At 39.0% G+C, this 20,471-nt stretch overlaps 1 protein-coding gene across 2 annotated transcripts in view; it reads left to right on the forward strand.

The window, feature by feature from the left end:
- The window catches only part of LOC131939209 (sodium/potassium/calcium exchanger 5), a 65,235-nt gene that overhangs the window by 40,831 nt on the left and 3,933 nt on the right, over positions 1–20,471 (forward strand). For both annotated transcript variants that reach the window (XM_059297402.1, XM_059297403.1), the window contains exons 3-9: positions 6,909–7,094; positions 7,585–7,668; positions 10,693–10,796; positions 12,294–12,394; positions 13,814–14,005; positions 16,035–16,192; positions 17,314–17,535. In XM_059297402.1, coding sequence (XP_059153385.1) covers positions 6,909–7,094; positions 7,585–7,668; positions 10,693–10,796; positions 12,294–12,394; positions 13,814–14,005; positions 16,035–16,192; positions 17,314–17,535 — 1,047 coding nt within the window. The remainder of the gene's footprint in view (positions 1–6,908; positions 7,095–7,584; positions 7,669–10,692; positions 10,797–12,293; positions 12,395–13,813; positions 14,006–16,034; positions 16,193–17,313; positions 17,536–20,471) is intronic.

Here is a 20,471-nt window from a genome sequence, read left to right on the forward strand (position 1 = left end):
CCCGCCCCCATTGTGTCAGCCTATCAATACTCACCCCCACCCCATTGTGTCATCCTATCAATACTCACCCCCACCCCTATTAGTTCATCCTATCAATACTCCACCTCATTGTGTCATCCTATCAATACTCACCCCCACCCCTATTGGTTCATCCTATCAATACTCCACCTCATTGTGTCATCCTATCAATACTCACCCCCACCCCTATTGGTTCATCCTATCAATACTCCACCTCATTGTGTCATCCTATCAATACTCACCCCCACCCCACCCCCATTGTGTCATCCTATCAATACTCACCCCCACCCCACCCCCATTGTGTCATCATATCAATACACACCACCACCCCATTGTGTCATCATATCAATACACACCCCCACCCCATTGTGTCATCATATCAATACACACCCCCACCCCATTGTGTCATCATATCAATACACACCACCACCCCATTGTGTCATCATATCAATACACACCCCCACCCCATTGTGTCATCATATCAATACACACCACCACCCCATTGTGTCATCATATCAATACACACCCCCACCCCATTGTGTCATCATATCAATACACACCCCCACCCCATTGTGTCATCATATCAATACACACCACCACCCCATTGTGTCATCATATCAATACACACCCCCACCCCATTGTGTCATCATATCAATACACACCCCCACCCCATTGTGTCATCATATCAATACACACCACCACCCCATTGTGTCATCATATCAATACACACCCCCACCCCACCCCCATTGTGTCATCATATCAATACACACCACCACCCCATTGTGTCATCATATCAATACACACCCCCACCCCATTGTGTCATCATATCAATACACACCCCCACCCCATTGTGTCATCATATCAATACACACCACCACCCCATTGTGTCATCATATCAATACACACCACCACCCCATTGTGTCATCATATCAATACACACCACCACCCCATTGTGTCATCATATCAATACACACCACCACCCCATTGTGTCATCATATCAATACACACCACCACCCCGCCCCCATTGTGTCATCCTATCAATACACACCACCACCCCGCCCCCATTGTGTCATCCTATCAATACACACCACCACCCCGCCCCCATTGTGTCATCCTATCAATACACACCACCACCCCGCCCCCATTGTGTCATCCTATCAATACACACCACCACCCCGCCCCCATTGTGTCATCCTATCAATACACACCACCACCCCGCCCCCATTGTGTCATCCTATCAATACACACCACCACCCCGCCCCCATTGTGTCATCCTATCAATACACACCACCACCCCGCCCCCATTGTGTCATCCTATCAATACACACCACCACCCCGCCCCCATTGTGTCATCCTATCAATACACACCACCACCCCGCCCCCATTGTGTCATCATATCAATACACACCACCACCCCGCCCCCATTGTGTCATCCTATCAATACTCACCCCCATTAAGTCATCATATCAATACACACCACCACCCCATTGTGTCATCATATCAATCCACACCACCACCCCATTGTGTCATCCTATTAATACTCACCCCCACCCCGCCCCCATTGTGTCATCCTATCAATACACACCACCACCCCGCCCCTATTGTGTCATCATATCAATACACACCACCACCCCGCCCCCATTGTGTCATCCTATCAATACACACCACCACCCCACCCCCATTGTGTCAGCCTATCAATACACACCACCACCCCGCCCCCATTGTGTCATCATATCAATACACACCACCACCCCACCCCCATTGTGTCATCATATCAATACACACCACCACCCCGCCCCCATTGTGTCATCATATCAATACTCCAGCCCCACCCCACCCCCATTGTGTCATCATATCAATACACACCCCCACCCCCATTGGGTCAGCCTATCAATACTTACCCCCACCCCGCCCCTATTGTGCGTGTACTCACCTTCTGTCCCTGACCATGACCTCACCCTCCCACACGTAGCTATGACTCACTGGCCATCACTCTCGTGCACACACAAACTGACCAGTCCTGATAGCACAAGAGCCTAGTTGAGGGATGGGTATCGTGGAGTCTGTACACATCAGGAGCCGATATAAAAACCTGATGGCTCAGCGGCTCAGATTTCCCGGGCCGCGGGTTGAAGGGCCGTGTATGACAAGATTAAACAAAAACCATCTCGTGAGGAGGAAGCGGGGTGGGGGTGGGGGGAGTGTACTTGAGTTCAATGACGTAGCGTCTTATAAAATACCGGACATTCGATGTGAATGGGAAATTATGTGAACATCCGTTTGTAGTGCTCTTGGTTTATGACCCTCAGTCATCTAGTTATAGTCTCCCATGTCAGAAGTGATTCAACTTCAGTCAAGTTAATTCCCTTAGTTTATTTTGTCCTGTTCTCTTGCGAAAATTCGTTTTATGTATTTTTGATTCTAAGTCAATAAAACCCAATTTTCGTCCAAAAAAATATTTAGTTTTTCATAGTGCCTAACATTAAAAAGCTTGTTTTATTCATAAGGCTTACATATAAGCATGTTTTCTTTAAGCTTCTTTTGTTCGTAAGGTCTGTATTATAAGCAGTTTGTTTTTGCCGTCAACAATTTTGTCCCCTCCCCCACACACCCATATTCTGATCCTAAAAAAATCACTGGCTGTTTATCCTGAAAGCCAGATAGATTTTTCAGAAAACAGAACTCTCACGAAATTGACTTGGAGAGTTCGACTTCCCATAGATTTTTCAGACCGAACTCTCACGAAATTGTTTTGTAGAGTTCGACTTCCCATAGATTTTTCAGAAAACAGAACTCTCACGAAATTGACTTGGAGAGTTCGACTTCCCATAGATTTTTCAGACCGAACTCTCACGAAATTGTTTTGTAGAGTTCGACTTCCCATTGATTTTTCAGAAAACAGAACTCTCACGAAATTGATTTGGAGAGTAACTTCCCATAAAGCTCCTCGTTCGTCTCCCATTACCCAGCCCGGACCTACCACCACGGTCAGCAGTGGCGACCCATCAATTTTCCCACTGACCGTCTGCTGAGGTTCACATCACCATTTCGATCACCTCCTCCCTGTCAGGTGGTGAGACGATGGAGTAGCAATTCAACATATGGAATTATGAAGAGAGGCAGAGATAAAACACAACTCAGCGCAAATAACACACATTGCTAGAAACAGCTTGTTCAAATATATGTGAATTGAAATAAGCAAGAATGCTACTATATATTTTAAATTAGCAAGAGAGGCTATCACACGTGTACTTTTAAATTGATACATCAATTGCAGTCCAAACGAGAACATCGTATATAAATCATATAGTAAACTCATATAGTAGACTCATATAGTAAACTCATTTAGTAAACTCAATTATTTAAGTTAGATTTTTTTATCCGTCCCTATTTTACATAAACTATTGTCTTCGAAAGAGGAGAAAGAAAAATGACACTGTGGAATCTCGTGAAACTCGATCAGGGAATTCAAAAGATGTCATGAAAAAAAAATCAAATGATAGATAATCTCTAGGAAAGTTTATAAATTCAGAAACCTTTTTTTTTCTTGTCAGTTTTTAAAATGCTGTGTACAATACTCTGAATGTGATAGTACTGTAAATCAAATGGGAACAGATTCATCCCTTACAAAATATCCATACGTCCAAACAGACTTATACAAGCACAGTAAAAACGGAGGTTTTTTTTAAAAAATATACCAGAGACCTCAACGTCAGTTCTTGTTGACATTTTTCTCCGGGCAGGGGGCAAGTGAAACTACCGGGAAAGAGAAGCCTAAAATTCCCTGCGAGGGGACGTATTCTGGTTTAAGTTTAAATTTTCTATGGCCATCACTCTTATATATTTTTACAAGCTTTTAATTAGTTTGTAGCTACTGTTTGTTTGTTTGTGGGTTTGTGGCAAATCTTGTAACTCAATTTGGACCCACTTCTAATGCAGCGATTTCGTTCAAATTTTCCAGATACATTCCACTTCGATTATAAGTTTATTTATTTTTAATTCAATTGTTTATTAGTCATGACTCCTTAGATAGCAGTAGAGAGCTATTACCTCTCACTTAGATAACACATGCTAAGACTTCTTAGCTAGCAGTAGAGAGAAAGTACCTAAGTAATATATGCTTGGAAATACTAGCTAGCAATAGAGAGCTATTACTTCTCACTTAGATGAAACATGCTAAGACTTCCTAGCTAGATCTAGCAGTAGAGAGCTATTACCTTTCACTTAGATGACACGATGCTGTAAGGCACCTTGCGTGGTGCCAGTGAAAAAATCAATGCTGTCTGGAACACTAATTGGTTGGTCAGCTGGAACAAGTCTGGCTTCAATTGCTAACACAAGAGTTTAACTTGACCGCTGTCCAGTTTATTCCAGGTGCCGGGGACACACTTCGACTTCATCAACAACAGGTTTTAATATTTATTTATTTTTGTAGCACGTGAGTTGAGATTTGGGGAGATGAGGGCCCCAACAACACAAACTATCTTTTTGAGCTCTCTTACGGAATTTTGTTAAAGGATGACTAATTACAGACCAAATTAGACCTATTCGTTTCCCGATCATTAAATATGTATCAATGGTAATAACAACATAACAACACAATAACTGTTCTTAGTCCAATATTAGAGCTTTACGTCAAAAGAAATAGTTCAAAGTCAATTCTTGAAAAGTCAAGTAAAAAAACAGTTTATTATTTAAATTAAAAAGTCATGTTCAGAAAATCTTCATGCAAAGTCTTTATTGAAAGTCACGTCATGGGCCAAAACTAAAAAATCTTGTCAAAAACTGCCTACTGTCCAACCTTTAAAGCCACACCAAGACGTCAACCCTCTCTAATTAAGAGATGATATCACGTGATTACCGTTCGCGTTTCAGGTGCACATCTCGCCCAGTAGACTCTGGCACAGAGAGAATCTGCCACGGGCGGTCTTTTTTCTATTTAATTCTATAACGCAGCATCTTAAGGTGTTGGGGGCACGCTAACTCTCCCAAACCTTTTTCAACAGACGCTCTCTAAATAAGTTAAGACCTGTAAAAATGTCTCTTCAGTGTTAAAAGGTTGCCGACCTTTGATGAAACTCTAATGTTGTGCAGAGAGCAAAAAAAAACTGATCATTGAACGTTTGGGTCGTAGATCTTACAGACTGTGTGTGTGGTAGATCTTACAGACTGTGTGTGGAGGGGAGATCACTGGATGAAAGCCATCGCAAGTTGAACAGAGTTCTAAAGTATTGACGGGTGGAAGGTGAAAGTTTAAAATTACTTAATTCTTTTATGGTCATAGAAATGATAGGTGTAGCATCGAAGGAGGGGGACATGATATGGATGAATGATTTGAGAGACATGAGAGAGATGAATGATTTGAGAGAGATGAATTATTTGAGAGACATGATAGAGATGAATGATTTGAGAGAGATGAATGATTTGAGAGACATGATAGAGATGAATGATTTGAGAGAGATGAATGATTTGAGAGAGATGAATGATTTGAGAGACATGATAGAGATGAATGATTTGAGAGAGATGAATGATTTGAGAGAGATGATAGAGATGAATGATTTGAGAGAGATGAATGATTTGAGAGAGATGATAGAGATGAATGATTTGAGAGAGATGATAGAGATGAATGATTTGAGAGAGATGATACAGATGAATGATTGAGAGAGTGAAAAGACACCGATGAATGGTTGAGGAAGAGATGGGGTACAAATTAATTATTAAGGAAGACAGGAGACAGTGGAATAATTAAGAGAGATAGGACAAACATGAATAAGTAAGGCTTATAAGAGAGAGAGAGAGAGAGAGAGGATACATACGATTAATTAAGGTAGAGAGGATACACATGAATGATCAAGGGAGAGTGTGATGATAACGATGAATGATTAAGGGAGAGATGAATCATACAGATGATTGATTGAAGGAGACAGAGAATACAGGTGAATGAATGAAGGAGATACAGAGCATACAGGTGAATGAATGAAGAAGGGAGCCTATACTGGTGAACGATTGAAGAAAGGAGAGCATACAGGTGAATGATTGAGGCAGATACAACGTTAGAGCAGTTCATACAAGTCAGATCATGTGACCAGTGGCCGCGGATGTGACGTAATATCTGAGTCAACATTTTGTCTTCCAGTACCATTAAAAAAATTCTCCTTTCATTTTTGTCGTAGACTTTTCTTATTCCTCTGAAATACAAGAGTTAACCATACATGATTTATATGTAGAAACTTTGAACAAGCTGTAATATTACAACTTCAATGATGCAACACAACCCGGTGTTTTAAAATAATATCCCAGTTAGTACACAATCTACTTCTTGTACAAACAATTCTCTTGCAATAACAAAACCACCTGAACGATATCACGATCTTTCTCGTTGCTCAAATCTCGTTTTGTTTATTGTTTGGATCAGAAGCTCTTAGATATAAAAACAACGATTATAAGAACGTTTATAAAAATACCAATATGGTGTATTCATCTAGAGATTTGTTGAATAATTGCAAGATTTTTATTTCAAGTGTTTAAAAACGGAATCAAATGAGGTCAATTTATTTTTTTTTAAATAGATTTAATCTTTTTTTTTTCTGAGAAAAAGAATGCTTTTATTGTTTTGAATAACTTTAATAAATGATACATTGTTTGTAAATTTGTATCTGTCTTAAGTTTTATATAATTTATAAAGGTGTTAGGTGTCTTTAAACGACAGCATTTTTTAAAAATAGATTTAATCTTTTTTTTTTCTGAGAAAAAGATTGCTTTTAATGTTTTGAATAACTTAAAAAATGATATATTTTTGTAAATCTGTATCTGTCCGAAGTTTTATATAATTAACAAAAGATGTTAGGTGTCTTTAAAATATTTTTAATACTTTGATTTCTCCTCTCCAGATGGCAACAACACAAGGAACTGCACACCTCGCTCCGTGGACAATTTCCCGCCCAATTTCTTCAGCCTGGAAGACACGAGAAAGGGCGGGGTGGTTGTCCACATCGTCATCGCCCTCTACATGTTCGCCGCCCTGGCTGTCGTCTGCGACGACTACTTCGTGCCCTCCTTGGAACATATATGTGAAGGTCAGGCCATATCGAGGCTCTCGTGTTTTTATAATCATTGCCCCGTGGTTAAACACGCGAGTTAATGATTAGCATTTAATGCCACCACCCATTAAATCCTGGATAATTGAACTCAAACATGCCTTAATGTGATGGGGAATTAAGAATAATTCCCTTAAACGTCATTCAATTTCAATAAAGTATCTTAAAATAGCTCATCAAACAGAGTTTTAAACAAAATCACAAAGCGGAAGTGGCTCTGACTGAGCTATTAATAGCTCGAATTAACATTTCATAACGTAGTGGTAATGCTAGCACTATTTGAGTTTTATCCGGCGCTGGGCTAGTAAACATGGCGACGCTTGCCAGTGCACAAATATTTACCCGGCTCTGTATTCACAGAGCGGAGAGAAAACCATGGCAGACAAACAAATATTTACATTCTTGAAGTTCCCCCTTTTGACTCGCGATTTCAGGTGTCTCTAACGATGCTTCATTCTTCATCTTCCAGATCTCGGCTTGCAGGCGGATGTCGCTGGCGCCACATTTATGGCGGCAGGAAGTTCCGCTCCTGAATTTATGACGTCAGTCGTTGGTAAGCGTGTTGGTGTATTTATTTTCTGAAATATTTGGCTAATGCGTTTTGATTTGGAAATCCCTTATGCAAACCCAAAATATAAATTGGAGTTCACATTTCTTTTAAAATTGTTTATATAAATTTGGAAGAAAGCTGACAACAGTAGGCCCTACATCTCAATATTCTTGTGGGTTGATAAGCGTAAAACAAAGCAATATTATTATTCTTAATTACAAAAACTATCACCATAAGGTAAAGGTGATATTGTAGGAAGTCGAGATAGAAAGTGGTATAAAATGTTTTATAGACAAACCGTGTGAGTCAGATGTGAAGATTTTAGACATATACCTTCTAATTCTAAACCCATATGTTTGTTTACAAGACCACTCAAAATCTCGTCCCCAATCGAACTGACTGTTCACTCCCTCCCCACTCCCGTCCTCCGTCCCATTAAAGTTTTAAAATCACGAACAAATTACACGGGTTAGATCCACAAAATGTATGTTCAAACAGATTTCATTGAGTTGAATTGTGAAGACAGACACAAACTTTCTCCCTAGCAAGCACAAACAGAGAGAAAAAAAACAATATCCTTAGCGAGATAAGCTGACAAAAGCCATAGCACAATAAAGATAACGCGATTGGTAAACCTGATCTTTGTTAACATGTGATTAAAGTTTCAGTGGTGATAACGTGATTAAATGTCCCATGATCGCATACCGTAAACAGGAACTTACAGACAAAAGAGTCGGAGATATTTCTTTTAAAAATATAAAAGTTAACAGTTGATACATTTCTCGTACATTATTATATTAGAAAAAATTAGAGAGTTGCTCGAAAATAAATTAATTGTTACTTTCATTGATTTTGTTAAATAAAAACAACTCACAATACGTAATTTGGAAAACTATGCTTTATTAAGATTTAATTTAAAAACGGAAATAACGACTTAATGTCAATATAAATAAATAAGGCTTTTTAATCTTACTCTTAAAACGTAGCCCCCACCCCCTCCACCTCATACACAAACCGCCACCCCCCCCCCCCCCCCACACACACATACATCAAACTTTAGGACCGATGTGTCTTGTTATCAGGGTCAGTATATAACAACAGGACCAAAGTCCGAATTGGTCAATTGTATGAAATCTGTGTCAACAGCCTTTTTTTTATTCCAGAATGTGGGTCAAGCCCTTCCTAATTTTATTAAAAAAACATCAACTCTGCTGTCACATCAATGTTAGAATTATGGGATGTTTTTTTTTTACCAACAGTCCATCAATGTTAGAATTATGGGATGTTTTTTTTAACCCAACAGTCCATCAATGTTAGAATTATGGGATGTTTTTTTTTTTTTACCAACAGTCCATCAATGTTAGAATTATGGGATGTTTATTTTTACCAACAGTCCATCAATGTTAGAATTATGGGATGTTTTAAGGACATTCTAATATCCATGACATTATTGTCAGTCAATAGCTTAGAGTTTAGACCTGACAAGTTAGATTGTGGAAAATTGTAATTCTTACATCAATCTTGCATAGAAGGCTGTCGAATGTTGCAACAGAGGTTTAAATATTGATTGATGATCCTAGAATGGTGTTTCGTTTTACACTAAACTAGTCTGGCATTGCTAGGTCTGGTGTGTTTGCTGATATAGTCTTTCTGATCAATATGTTGAACTCATAAATGAATACATTATTTTAGAATGCAGGGTGGAAAATAGTAATACATATATACTATATATATATATATATATATATATATATATATATATATATATATATATATATATATATATATATATATATGAATATTTAAATAAATAAACCAATTAACACCAGTCATTACACACAAACCAACAATAAAGCCCCAAGCCACACAGACTGCCCACACAGCCGTGTACATATCTCTTGGAGCTAACAAGGCTTAAATGCTGTGTTTACCCAGGAAACGGACACATGTCACGTGTCAAAACGACCTTGTAATGACCTTGCTATCGATCGGCGTTTCATTTGTCTCATCTTTAAGGCTTGTTTTATAGCCATACAACTACGTGATTTGCATAGATCTACAAAACTAGGGATGTCTCCTCTAGATAAGAAATGCTTGCACTTTTGTGTCTTGTGTAAAAATTTGTCCTACGTGCATTGGGATTTGAAGACTTGTCCTACGCATATCAAGAAGTAAAAATTGTCCTAAGCATATCAAGAGGAGAAAATGTGAAGATTTGTCCTACGTATATGAAGATGTGAAGATTCGTCCTACAAGCATTCATATGTAGCAATTGCGATACACATATATGTGAATATCTTTTAAGATAAGTTAAGATGTGAGATTCATCTTATAAACACGCTCTGCCTGAACCTAAGACATGGCCTACGTTGGGTCTATGTGGCCTATGTTGAACCTAGGACATGGCCTACGTTGGGTCTATGTGGCCTATGTTGAACCTAGGACATGGCCTACGTTGGGTCTATATGGCCTATGTTGAACCTAGGACATGGCCTACGTTGGGTCTATATGGCCTATGTTGAACCTAGGACATGGCCTACGTTGGGTCTATATGGCCTATGTTGAACCTAGGACATGGCCTACGTTGGGTCTATGTGGCCTATGTTGAACCTAGGACATGGCCTACATTGGGTCTATATGGCCTATGTTGAACCTAGGACATGGCCTACATTGGGTCTATATGGCCTATGTTGAACCTAGGACATGGCCTACATTGGGTCTATATGGCCTATGTTGAACCTAGGACATGGCCTACATTGGGTCTATATGGCCTATGTTGAACCTAGGACATGGCCTACATTGGGTCTATATGGCCTATGTTGAACCTAGGACATGGCCTACATTGGGTCTATGCGGCCTATGTTGAACCTAGGACGCTGCCTACGTTGAGTTCATGTGGCCTATGTTGAATCTAGGATATATTGTCTTTATGAAAATCAGTCCCCATGTTTGCTATCACATTTTGTATATCATAACTTAAACTAATTAACACTATGTGTTAGTGAACTCTCACTTTCTGTGTCCTAGGTGTATTTTTTGCTCAAAGTGACGTGGGAGTTGGGACAATTGTTGGATCAGCCGTCTTTAACATTCTCTTCATCATCGGCGTCTGTGGTGTTTTTGCCGGCATGGTAAGTCTGACGCCTCCCTCTGTTGCGATGGTAACCACAACAATGCCTGCCATCGTGTTATACATACAGGCACTGACAGGCCTGAGATCAGGTTTCACTGACAATGTTTTTTTAAATACTTTTTATAATTATCTGCCTGTCTTGTGTGTTGTACATGCACACCATTACAAATCCTGTATCTCTCTGCACGACAAATTAGACTGTTTCACATCTAGTTCCGTTGTCTGTTTCTCGCAGTCTCTAACCTTAGGGCGAGACTACAATCATACATTGTGTGGCTAACAGAGTTTCTTCCAGGCATCCCCCCCCCCCCCCCGAAAAAATTTTACCGCCCCCCCCCCCCCGAACGAAATGAAATTTATATAATTTATATAGAAAATATATACTTTTAACAGTGTCCGCCCCTTCCCCCCCCCCCCCCCCCCGAAGAAAGTCTACCGCCCCCCCCCCCCCCCGAAAATTTAAAGTGCTCCCCCGGAGAAAAAAGTCTGGAAGAAACACTGGTGCCTAATATTACTTAAGTTTCTTTTTAAAGTCCTTATAATTTTATTGACAATCGTTATGTACGTTCTAAAATGCCCCAAGCAAAGACACAAGTAACAGGAGTTTTAAGTTTATTTTTAGGATTGGGGTTACAACTAAGGAAAATATTTGATTGAGAAAAGACATCGTCATACCCAATTCAATATGATTTATATTTGTAGTCCATATTTTGAAATAGATTTGACTACAAGATAGAATCTTACTATTGCTAAACTAGCGAGCTTGTGATAAATGGAATATTTCTCTGTTCTGTAAAAGCGGTTTCTAGGCAACATGACTAAATTATCCTTTCAAACCGGAAGGGGCAAACGAATTTGAGCCCTTTTATAGCTATAACCTCGGCAAAAGAAGAGTGACCAGCTGTATAACTTATCATTTAATCATGTTTGTAGATTGCTTGAAAATTTACTAGGATTAGCATAATCTTTTTTAACTATTCCATAATCTTCACATTTAGCTAGATTATTTGAAAAACAGATTTTTTTTCAAATTCTCCCTGAAAAGTTATAGTGACGCCCCACAAAGGAATCAATGTAGTCAGTTGTTTACATTATAACTGCATTATTAAAAAGTGTATGGCACGTAGCTCTAACGCAGGGGTCGGCAACCTGCGGCTCGCGAGCCGCATGCGGCTCTTTTGATATCAAGATGCGGCTCTCCAGCTCCTTGAACAAATACTAATAATCTTAATAAAAAAATAAAATATTTGAAATAAAAAATTGTTTGTGGCTCTTTAAAACCAGGGAAATTTTGAAAATTGTAACTTTTGGCTCTTCAGCTTCAAAAGGTTGCCGACCCCTGCTCTAACGGATTGTTTTATCTGTCCACAGGTCGTTGAACTGACGTGGTACCCTCTGACGTAGCTCTAACGGATTATTTTATCTGTCTGCAGGTCGTTGAACTGACGTGGTACCCTCTGACGTAGCTCTAACGGATTGTTTTATCTGTCTGCAGGTCGTTGAACTGACGTGGTACCCTCTGGTGCGTGACACCGTGTTTTATCTACTCTCAGTACTCACGCTCTTCCTCGTCATTCGTGATCAGGTCGTTGATTGGTCAGTTATTTTTGTTTGCGGCTGTGTTTGTCGTTGATTGGTCAGTTATTTTTGTTTACAGTTATCTAGGTCATTGATTGGTCACTTATTTTTGTTTACAGTTATCTAGGTCGTTGATTGGTCAGTTATCTGTGTTTACAGTTATCTAGGTCATAAAATGATCAGTTATCATTTGTACAGTTGTGTATGTAGCTGAATGGTTAGACAATGTCAATAATTCAATTGGATGGACGAAACTTTTTGTCTTTAAAAAATATTAACAAATTTAAAGCCCCTATGTACATAACTAAATATAAACTTAACTTCAAGTGCAGTAAAATTCAATAAACTTCATCAGATGTTAAAATAAAAATAAAAAACAAATTAATTACAAAGTTCAGCTTCTTCGACCTCACATCTATTGGTGAGATACAGAAGTACAGTACTGTTATCAACAAATCTATGCATCACTGACCTGACGTATAGATAGAGCTGGAGGCAAATCTTTTCTCCGTCAAATTCTCCATAAAACATTAAATAATATTGCCAGTAGGTTTTAAACCATTTATTATAACATTTCAGCACAGTCCGTTAGATCCAGTTCAGAGTTTACAGTTTGTTTTGTTTTTATATTATTTTATAATTTTATTTAACTTGTGTATTTTAAAGACGTGAATTTGGGGAGAAGAAAAAACAAGATATCAAAGTTATTAATAAAAATGGGAAAATCGCGATCCAATAGAATTCAGGTTAAAAGACACCATTTTGTGTGGGCCGTAAGTTAAACCCAACAACCCAACCATTAGCAAATAAAATACATGTTATTGTGAATAACTCTTTGTTTCTATAATGTTGTGTTTTTTTTAACAAATTACGTTCTTATGACATAACACTGTTCACAAATGACGCAGTTCAATACTTGCAAGTACGAAAATTATTTACATACGGTACTAATAAATGTACACTAACCCAATATTATGACACTAGCTGGTACACACATTGTTCACAAATGACACTAACCCAATAGTATGACACTAGCCGGTACACACATTGTTCACAAATGACACTAACCCAATATTATGACACTAACCCAATATTATGACACTAACCCAATAGTATGACACTAACCCAACAGTATGACACTAGCTGGTACACACATTATTTACAAATGGCCTAAAAGGATGACACTTGCAGGTACACTCATGGTTCACAAATGACACTAATAAATGTACACTAATCCAATAGTATGCCACTAACCCAATAGTATGACACTAACCCAAGAGTATGCCACTAACCCAATAGTATGACACTAACCCAAGAGTATGCCACTAACCCAACAGTATGACACTATCTGGAACACACATGATGACACTAACCCAACAGTATGCCACTAGCTGGTACACACATGATGACACTAACCTAAAAGGATGACACTTGCAGGTACGAGGCGCTAATGATGATCGTGCTCTACATGTTGTACATTGTCATCATGTACTTTAACCGGACCCTGGAGAAGAGGGCCAGGGCCTGGGCCACCAAGATGCTACTCAGGTTTGAGCGTCAGCCGTTGATGAACAAATCCGCGGAGGAGCACATGATTCCAGAGAACATGCAGCGTGCCAGAGCTCACAGGTAAAAATAGAACAATAGGAAAACTATTTGAATAATCATAAGTAAAAATAGAGCTAAGGGAAAACTTTTTAAATAATCATAGGTAAAAATAGATCAATGGGAAAACTGTTTTAATAATCACAAGTAAAAATAGAACTACGGGAAAACTTTTTTAATAATCACAAGTAAAAATAGAACTACGGGAAAACTATTTAAATAATCTCAATTAAAAATAGAACTACGGGAAAACTTTTTTAAATAATCATAGGTAAAAATAGAACAATGGGAAAACTTTTTAAATAATCACAAGTAAAAATAGGACTACGGGAAAATGTTTCAAATAATCTTAAGTAAAAATAGGATTAAAGGAAATTTTAAATAACCTCACGTAAAAATAGAACTGCAAGAAAACTATTTAAATAATCACAGGTAAAAAGAACGGAAAAATTATTTTAATCATAATTTTCTTCTTTATTCATCTAATTTGCAAATTGTCTCTTTATTTTTAATTCCCAAATTTTCTCGTGGCAAAATCATTAAACTCTCATAAAGATAAAATCAATACAAAAAAAAATTGGGTCTTATAAAATATACTTAAAATGTAAGATATGTAGCCATATAAGTGTGGTTCTTTATATAAAATTAAGTAAATAACAACTATCTATAAACAAATCTCTATTTTTTTAAAACAATAACTGATTGCTTTTGTCCGCTTATCGGTGTTTTATGAAAATGTAATTATTTTTTATAGATTGGTGTCCCCCTTACATATAAAAACTAAATTGTGTGGGTATTTTAGTACACATGGACTTGTAGTATGATAGTCACAGCAGAGGCGTAGCGAGGGGGGGGGGGGCGGGGGGAGTACATATGTCCCCGGGCGCCGACGTTAGGGGGCGCCAAAATGGGTTGGAAAAAAAATTAAAATCTCATTTTAGCTGCAGTTTTGCATTATAAATATAAAAATATATGGGTGGGTGTGCAAATTGAAAGTTTGAAGAGGGGTGCAAATTGAAAGTTTGAGGGGGATGCAAATCGGAAATTGAAAGGTTGCTCCCGAGGGGGGCGCCAAATTGAAAGTTTGTCCCCTGGCGCCGGGAAGGTTCGTTACGCCTCTGAGTCAAAGTACCAACGAAATCATCGGACCGTGTCTGTTGAAGGCTGAGGATGAAGTTTATTTTTCAGGGAAATCGAAGACAAAGTTATTGCCATGTCCGTGTTATCCAATGGCTATGGGAGTGTTGAAACTGACCATAGGTAGATGGTAATATGGTTTCTTGGATCGCTTGATTTCCCCGTGTCTGGGTACCTGGTCACTCTATGTAAACTCTAGAACTTTCCTTTGTTCACCGGAGTATGGTCATTGTACAGGGTTGCATAATGTAATTTTTTTTTTATTTATTTTAAACGCTATTTACCACCATGTTATTTTTTAAACTGTGCACTCTTCACTTAGTATCCTGTTAAAATTTAGCCCCGTGCAAATTTTTGTTGTCTAACACAGCTATGTAAGTCAATGGTAAAAGGCGTAGACGGCATGTGATTAAAGCGTTTTTCTTAAATATACCAGCACTGTGTATTTAGTTTTCGATATTTTCCTAGATTCACGAATATTTCTAGTTTTTAGTTTGCTATTCTTTTTTCTTCCCTGCACTGCAATCATTAAAACACACATTACTATTATGACCCAAAATTGTAGCGATCATATATATATATATATATATATATATATATATATATATATATATATATATATATATATATATATATATATATATATATCATTGTTATGAAAAATCTCTGAAAATCACAGAACCTGAAATATGTAGGTGTATAATTTAAGTATCTCTGTGTGTAAAGTCGGTAAATAGAAATTTCAACGTTAAACTATTAAGATTAAATTAAATTAAACTTCATCTCTAAGCTACATGGTATTATTAATCTTGATGAATTGTATTAGACAAATTAGACATCAAATGAATTGACGACACAATGTTGAGTCACTAATGAGATTCCGCTACAAACCAATCATTTAACATGTGTCTTTCAGTCGCATCAGTAACGCCTCAATGACGCTGGTCCATGATTATGAGAAGTCCATGTCCACAGTGGAACAATCATCCACAGCGGAACAGGAAACTTCCATTCTAGGGAACAGCGTGGAACCGACAACACCATCAGCCTCTTCTTCGAAGAATGGGGAACTCAGTAAGTCCAGGCTAAATTAATTGTTTAACGAATTTATAACTATGACCAGGCTAACTTGATTGTTTGACTACTGTATAACTATTTGGAGAATTATGTCCCAGCTAACTTGATTGTTTAACTACAGTAACTGTAGAACTATTTGTGGAACTATGTCCAACTTAATTTGATGTTTAACTACTGTATAACTATTTTTTTTATACTTTTTTTTTTTTTTTTAAATACTTTTATTTGCAATTAAAACAAGTACATCAACATCAAATTTTTTAACATAATTTTGAACACCAAATGAAAACGACAGGTTTTGCAAATGTACATAATGAATATTTACATGATGTCATGTATTTGATTATAAAAAATTGCAAAGGATGACAGTAAAAGGGGTGAAGGTCAAATGATATAACTATTTTTGAAGCAAGATGAATCTGAGTCTATCAATTTTTATAAACAGTAAACACTATTTTTCTTCAACATTTTAAATATTTTAAATCTAACCTTTCTATAAGGTGATTTTAAAAAAAGTTCCGACAGAGTTAACTAATGAGTATGTGACGTAGGTGTTCAAAAACTATTGGGAATAGAAACAATGTTTTTCTAATAATTTCTCTCCGCATTTCTATGCGTAATGGATGTTGTTCAACATTTTTGTGACAATTTTTTTATGAAATAAACTTCCGGTTTAATTATCTCCCCTGCAGCGAGAGAGCAAATAATTTAAGGCTAGAATCTTACATTCGTATCAAAGTGATTTTGGAAAATCTAGAAAATATGCTATATAAAACAAACTATATATATATATATATATATATATCGTGACGGTCCATGGGGCTGGTGTAGTGACTTCGATATATGAGGGGATAGTCTGGTCAGCACTAAGCCCAGCCGCCTTTGCGCTATCCCTAATGTGAGTCAGGTACCCATCGAGAGCTGGGTGGACTCAGGGGCGTTGTAAGAGCTGGAACCAGAGACTTCAACTCGAGCCTCTCTGATTCGTAGTTGTATGCTCTACCATCCAACCACGTCGTCTCCTATGTGTGTGTATAGAATAGTATAAAATGTATAATTTATATAATCTAAATTTTTCACTATGTTTCATACATTTCCTACACGCTGCCATGTTACAGTGACTGTATCTGAGTTTGAATCGGTTTGGACCATCCCTGATGGAGTGTTGATGAAAATCTTGTGGGTCATCTTGTGCCCCATTAAAGCTGTCTTCTTTGTGAGCATACCGGACAGTCGGCGGTCCGGGCTTTGGTCTCGACTCTACCTCTTATCTTTCTTCATGTCTGTTGCCTGGATCAGTGGTCTGACCTACCTTATGGTCTGGATGGTCACTATAGCAGGTCAGTAGTGTGAAGGTCACTAGGTCATTATTGTGAGGGTCACTAGGTCAGTAGTGTGATTGTCACTATAGCAGGGCAGTAGTATGATGGTCACTAGGTCATTAGTGGGATGGTCACTATAGCAGGTCAGTAGTGGAATGATCACTAGTTCAGTAGTGTGATGGTCACTATAGCAGGTCACTAGTGGGATGGTCACTATAGCAGGTCATTAGTGAGAAGGTCACTAGGTCAGTAGTGTGATGGTCACTATAGCAGGTCATTAGTGTGATGGTCACTATAGCAGGTTAGTAGTGTGATGGTCACTATAACAGGTCAGTAGTGTGATGGTCACTATAGCAGGTCAGTAGTGCTATGGTCACTATAGCAGGTCAGTAGTGTGATTGTCATTATAGCAGGTCAGTAGTGTGATAAACACTATAGCAGGTCAGTAGTGTGATGATCACTAGGTCAGTAGTGTGATGGTCACTATAGCAGGTCAGTAGTGTGATGGTCACTATAGTAGGTCAGTAGTGTGATGGTCACTAGGTCAGTAGTGTGATGGTCACTATAGCAGGTCTTTAGTGTGATGGTCACTATAGCAGGTCAGTAGTGTGATTGTCACTATAGCAGGTCAGTAGTTGGATGGTCACTATAGCAGGTCAGTAGTGTGATGGTCACTAGGTCAGTAGTGTGATGGTCACTAGTATGATGGTCACTCGGTCAGTAGTGTGATGGTCACTATAGCAGGTCAGTAGTTGGATGGTCACTATAGCAGGTCAGTAGTGTGATGGTCACTAGGTCAGTAGTGTGATGGTCACTATAGCAGGTCAGTAGTGTGATGGTCACTATAGTAGGTCAGTAGTGTGATGGTCACTATAGCAGGTCACTAGTGGGATGGTCACTATAGCAGGTTAGTAGTTGGATGGCCACTAGGTCAGTAGTGTGATGGTCACTATAGTAAGTCATTAGTGTGATGGTCACTAGGTCAGTAGTGTGATGGTCACTATAGCAGGTCAGTAGTGGGATGGTCACTAGGTCATTAGTGTGATGGTCACTATAGCAGGTCAGTAGTGTGATGGTCACTATAGCAGGTAAGTAGTGTGATGGTCACTAGGTCAGTATTGTGATTGTCTCTATAGCAGGTCAGTAGTGTGATGGTCACTCTGTCAGTAGTGTGATGGTCACTATAGCAGGTCAGTAGTGTGAAGGTCACTAGGTCAGTAGTGTGATGGTCACTATAGCAGGTCATTAGTGTGATGGTCACTAGGTCAGTAGTGTGAGGGTCACTATAGCAGTTCAGTAGTGTGATGGTCACTATGTCTGTAGTGTGATTGTCACTATAGCAGGTCAGTAGTGGGATGGTCACTATAGCAGGTCATTAGTGTGATGGTCACTATAGCAGGTCAGTAGTGTGATGGTCACTAGGTCAGTAGTGTGATGGTCACTAGGTCAGTAGTGTGATGGTCACTATAGCGGGTCATTAGTGTGATGGTCACTAGGTCAGTAGTGTGAGGGTCACTATAGCGGTTCAGTAGTGGGATGGTCACTACAGCAGGTCATTAGTGTGATGGTCACTATAGCAGGTCATTAGTGTGATGGTCACTATAGCAGGTCATTAGTGTGATGGTCACTATAGCAGGTCATTAGTGTGATGGTCACTATAGCAGGTCACTATTGTGATGGTCACTATAGCAGGTCATTAGTGTGATGGTCACTATAGCAGGTCATTAGTGTGATAGTCACTAAAGCAGGTCATTAGTGTGATAGTCACTAAAGCAGGTCAGTAGTGTTATGGTCACTAGGTTAGTAGTGTGATGGTCACTATAACAGGTCAGTAGTGTGAGGGTCACTATGTCAGTAGTGTGATGATCACTAGGTCAGTAGTGTAATGGTCACTATAGCAGGTCAGTAGTGTGATGATCACAATAGCAGGTCAGTAGTGTGATGGTCACTAGGTCAGTGGTGTAATGGTCACTATAGCAGGTCAGTAGTGGGATGGTCACTCGGTCAGTAGTGTGATGGTCACTATAGCAGGTCAGTAGTCTGAAGTTCACTAGGTCAGTAGTGTGATGGTCACTAGGTCAGTAGTGTGAGGGTCATTATAGCAGGTCAGTTGTGTGATGGTCACTAGGTCAGTAGTGTGATGGTCACTAGGTCAATAGTGTGATGGTCATTAGGTCAGTAGTGTGATGATCACTAGGTCAGTAGTGTGATGGTCACTATAGCAGGTCAGTAGTGTTATGGTCACTCGGTCAGTAGTGAGATGGTCACTAGGTCAGAAGTGTGATGGACACTATAGCAGGTCAGTAGTGTGATGGTCACTATAGCAGGTCATTAGTGTGATGGTCATTATAGCAGGTCAGTAGTGTGATGGTCACTATAGCAGGTCAGTAGTGTGATGGTCACTAGGTCAGTAGTGTGATGGTCACTAGGTCAGTATTGTGATTGTCTCTATAGCAGGTCAGTAGTGTGATGGTCACTCTGTCAGTAGTGTGATGGTCTCTATAGCAGGTCAGTAGTGTGAAGGTCACTAGGTCAGTAGTGTTATGGTCACTATAGCAGGTCATTAGTGTGATGGTCACTAGGTCAGTAGTGTGAGGGTCACTATAGCAGTTCAGTAGTGTGATGGTCATTAGGTCAGTAGTGTGATGATCACTAGGTCAGTAGTGTGATGGTCACTATAGCAGGTCAGTAGTGTGGTGGTCACTATAGCAGGTCAGTAGTGTGATGGTCACTATAGCAGGTCATTAGTGTGATGGTCATTATAGCAGGTCAGTAGTGTGATGGTCACTAGGTCAGTAGTGTGATGGTCACTAGGTCAGTAGTGTGATGGTCACTATAGCAGGTCAGTAGTGTGATGGTCACTATAGCAGGTCAGTAGTGTGATGGTCACTATAGCAGGTCAGTAGTGTGATGGTCACTAGGTCAGTAGTGTGATGGTTACTATAGCAGGTCAT

The sequence above is a fragment of the Physella acuta genome, unplaced genomic scaffold (assembly GCF_028476545.2).
Source record: "Physella acuta isolate Inbredline_101_S28 unplaced genomic scaffold, ASM2847654v3 ptg000268l, whole genome shotgun sequence".
NCBI classification, from domain to species: Eukaryota; Metazoa; Mollusca; class Gastropoda; family Physidae; genus Physella; species Physella acuta.